At 61.9% G+C, this 3,981-nt stretch overlaps 1 protein-coding gene across 1 annotated transcript in view; it reads left to right on the plus strand.

Moving 5' to 3' along the window:
• Positions 1 to 3,883, plus strand: part of CHLNCDRAFT_133496 (hypothetical protein) — a gene marked incomplete at both ends in the record, with an annotated part of 4,498 nt that extends 615 nt beyond the window's left edge. Inside the window, 10 exons of the mRNA XM_005851834.1 lie at positions 76 to 185; positions 313 to 593; positions 858 to 1,376; positions 1,532 to 1,901; positions 2,046 to 2,156; positions 2,299 to 2,535; positions 2,712 to 2,892; positions 3,008 to 3,049; positions 3,338 to 3,592; positions 3,724 to 3,883. Of these exons, the coding sequence (XP_005851896.1) occupies positions 76 to 185; positions 313 to 593; positions 858 to 1,376; positions 1,532 to 1,901; positions 2,046 to 2,156; positions 2,299 to 2,535; positions 2,712 to 2,892; positions 3,008 to 3,049; positions 3,338 to 3,592; positions 3,724 to 3,883 (2,266 nt within the window). The remainder of the gene's footprint in view (positions 1 to 75; positions 186 to 312; positions 594 to 857; positions 1,377 to 1,531; positions 1,902 to 2,045; positions 2,157 to 2,298; positions 2,536 to 2,711; positions 2,893 to 3,007; positions 3,050 to 3,337; positions 3,593 to 3,723) is intronic.
• Between the last annotated feature and the right edge of the window lie 98 nt (positions 3,884 to 3,981).

Consider the following 3,981-nt stretch of genomic DNA (forward strand, 5'->3'; position numbering starts at 1 on the left):
GAGCCCCCCCCCCCCCCCCCCCCCTGCTTCCCCCAGCCTGCTGCATTGCCTTGCTCGTCCCCTGCCCCTATGCAGGGTGACGTTGCGGTGGTTAAGAACGCGGTGCCCTGCCTGGGCCAGCTGCTCGCAGCTGTCAACCATGCTGACTGGCCCTCGGCAGTCCGGCCCTTCACCCTACTGCAGAGGTGGTTGGATAGGCACTTCTGTCAGCTTTAATACACACCAGCCACGGTTCAGGTTGCCACTGCCCACCACTGTTTAGTGGTCAGACCTCGAAATTGACCACTCCAAGTTGCTGGTGCCTGCCTGCAGCCTGAGCCTGGATGGGCGTGCCAAAGTACGGCGCACCGCGCAGTCTGCCATCAGCGACATCCTGGCAGGGCTGCAGTCGTCGCATGCAGCCCTGGTACAGGCCAGTGACTCCGTCCTGAAGCTCAGCCAGCATGTGCTGCCAGGCCCAGAAGCCGCAGCACACGCGGCAGCATCGGCGCCCGGCAAGAAGCGGCAGCAGGCAGAGGAAGCGATTGCGGCGGCGGTTGCCGACGCGCTACACTTGCTGGGGGCGCTGAAGCTGTGGATTGCGCTGCTGACAGGTGCATGTTTCTGCTGTGCTTCCGATCTTTGCTGCTGGCCTGCCTGAAGCGCAGCACCTGCTTGCTGTGCCGCACGTTGCAATGGTGCAAACTGTTTTCGTTGATTAGTGTATTTTGCCAGTTAGTTACATGCTGGCTTGTGGACTGCCTGTCTGTCTTGAAGTGACCATGCATCCATCCCCTGCGAACCATCCTGCGTCTTTGCCGCGCCCACCTCTTCGCTTCACATCTCTGATCCAGCTCTAACCCTGCTTGACGATGCAGGCTCGGTCGCCGCCGCCATCTGCGACCTGCTGCTCAAGCTGTACCAGCTACGCCAGCCGTTGCTGTCTCGCCACGCTACTGATGTGCTGACCGTGTTGTGCGCCGCCCCGGGGGCCCATCTGCCAGCCAAGGGTTTGTCAGAGCTGCTGGGCGCTGTGCTGGGCAGTGAGCAGCTGTGGGAGCGGCGCGACGCCGACACCACCGTCGCTGCCATCCGCCTACTAGAAGATGGCTTCTGCCGGCTTGCCACTGTGGAGCCAGACGCCGCCATGGAGCGCCTTCCACGTGCCGTCCACACGCTGGTGCCACAGTTGGCCATGGCGCATGAGAATGTGCGGTATGCAGCAGGCATGTGCCTGAAGAACATTATCAATGAGTTCGTGAGTGAGGCAGCAGTGGACGCAGCACTTGCAGGCGGCAGTGGCGGCAAGCAGCCTTCGCCGCTGCATAGTGTGCTGGCGGCACTGGAGAGCTCGCTGGGGCCACATTATCAGGATGCATGGAGTGGCTGCCTGCCAGGTGAGGTCAGGGGATGCAAGAGAGTAGCAGTGGCAATGCGTGCTGCGGAACAGCCCATCCCTCATCGGAGGGCAGGAACTTGCTTGCAGCTGCTGCCATTGGCAGGTGCCGACAGGATGCTACTCGACGTTTGCCCTGCGTGGCCCCTGCTGCAGTGTGCACGGAGATGATTGAGAAGTTGGGCAGCCACGGTGCACCGCTGGCTGCTGGCCTGCTGCAGCGCATCGGCGAGCTGTGTGCTGGAGGTGACGAGGCGGCGGCTGCGGGCCACGCAGCGATAAATGATGCGCTGGTGCTGGCAGCGCAGAATGCTCTTGGTGCCGCCATGCGTTCCCTGGGCCCCGAAACGGTGCTGGCGGCGCTGCCACTCAACCTGGCTGAGGGGTTGGCAGGCACCGCTGAGGCGCGCACCTGGTTGCTGCCGCTGCTGCGCATGCACGTGCGTGGCGCTCGGCTGGGCTACTGGGGCAAGGTGTTGCTGCCTATGGCGCGCGAGCTGGGTTCCAGGGCAGCGACAGCCGCCAGGTGGGCAGTGCTGCTATGCTGCCACCGTCTTCCTGCCTGTTGCTTGCTATCTACCTTCCCGGCATGTGCATCGGGCTGCCTCAAGCGAATCATAGTGAAAGCTCTTTAACACACTTGTACTCCCTCCTCCCCATATTCCTGCAGCAACCCATCCAACACACGCGAGGCGCAAGTGTGCAGCGCTCTGGAGATGCAAATGTGGGACACGCTGCCCTCCTTCTGCAGCTGGACGCAGGACACGGCGGATGCTTTTAGGTGAGCTTCAGGCTGTGCATGGCTTACATGCTTGGCAACGAATCGTGTGCATGTCATCCCACTTGGCCTTGCCTTGTTAATGGAGCAGGCGAGCACATCAAATTCATGGTCCCGCATGCCCCTGGTGTCATGCTGCGTGCAGGCAGTACGCCAAGCTGCTGGCGGCGGCCTTTGAGAAGCGGCCCGATCTGCGGGTGACCATCTGCCAGGCGCTGCACCGGCTGTGCACACAGAACAGGGCAGTGCTGGCAGAGGCGGGGGAGCCAGTGGGCTACGCCGACCCCTTTGCCAGCAGTGAAGAAGACGTGCCAACGGGCAGCCCAGAGGAGCAGGTGCACCTGGACATCCCGGAGGGCTACTCACCAGAGATGGCACGCCAGTGAGTTGCCGCCTGTGTCAGCGGGTTGGGTGTGTGGGTGGGTGAGGGGGTGCTGGTGAAGTATAGGCCTTTGGCCTGGCAGCGTTTCTGCAGGGACTTCCAATCCGCAGGGACTTCCAATTGCCTACTCCATGTTGGCTGTTTTGGTTGCTTGGTGCGCCCCGGGTCTTTTGCAGGAATATGGCGGTGCTGCAGTCGCTGGCGAAAAATTGGATGACGCTGCTGCTCAACGCCTTCCTGGCCACACCTACGGTGCAGTGTGCGCAGCTGGAGAGGGCCATCAGTGCTTACGCTTGCTGCTGCGACCCCGCTACCGCTGCACAGTTCTTTCGTGCCGCGGTCACAAAGCTCATCAAGGTGGGATGGGAGGCGGCAGTGCCCATCTTTGAAGTTTGTACGGAATGCACTGTATTGGAATACTTGCCCCAGGGTGCTGAGCTGTGTCTTGCTTGCGGTGGTTCCACTCCTGCAGGTGACGGAGCAGGCACAGACTGGGGAGCTGGGACAGGGCGCTGTGCTGGAGGGAGGTGACAGTGATGCCGAGCGACGTGCCGCCTTCTTGGAGCTGTGCCTGGCACTAGCTGGCGGGCTGGATGCGGAGGGGCTAGAGACATTGTACAAGGCTGCACGTCCGGGCATCCAGGCACGTCTGAATTGAGGGGTTGCGGCAGGGGTGGGAAGAGTCATGGGCTGTGGTGACGGCCTTGTACATGGTGATTTGGCGCCGGGACCTTCTGTAATACCTGCCTGTATTTGCCTGCCACGCTGATTGCTGTGGCTCAAACCCTTGTTCTGGCAGCAGGAGAAGGAGGCGTCGGTGCAGAAGAAGTGCTACAAGGTGCTGGCCTACCTGTGCGAGCAACGCTCTGACTTTTTGGAGAACCACTTCCAGGAGGTGGTCGCAGCGCTGGCTGACGCCCAGCCTGCGTCTCTCTCTGCCGCCAAGCGCAACCGCCTGCGTTGCCTCAAGGCCACGGTTGTAGCCATGGCACTCCCAGATGGGCCGGAGCTGGAGGCGGGCGAGAACACGGCTAGCAGGGACGAGGCCACCAAGCAGGTGCTGTCACGCTGGCTTGCACATTGGCTGCAATGATGGCATTGCCCTTTGCCAGCCGCTTCCATTGCTCCCCTTTCCACTGTTCTCACCCTGGCACCTGCCTGCTCCCATCCCTGTGACCCTTGGTCCAGATGGTTGCCTCCATGGTGTCCGAGATAATTCTATGCGTGAAGGAGCGCAACAAGCAAACGCGGGCCACCGCCTTTGATCTGTTGATCCAGATTGCGCATGCAATGCATGAGGCGGAGCCGCCTCCGGCGGGCCTCCTGGGCCACGACGAGCTGATGGAGGGTGAGAGCCACTGCTGCTCAGAGCACAAACCTAGGATGCAGCTCCCTTCCAGCTCCTTTGCTGCCATCGCAGGCGCAGCATTGGGGCTCATCGAAAGC

Source organism: Chlorella variabilis, assembly GCF_000147415.1.
Source record: "Chlorella variabilis unplaced genomic scaffold CHLNCscaffold_1, whole genome shotgun sequence".
In the NCBI taxonomy this organism is placed as follows: domain Eukaryota; kingdom Viridiplantae; phylum Chlorophyta; class Trebouxiophyceae; order Chlorellales; family Chlorellaceae; genus Chlorella; species Chlorella variabilis.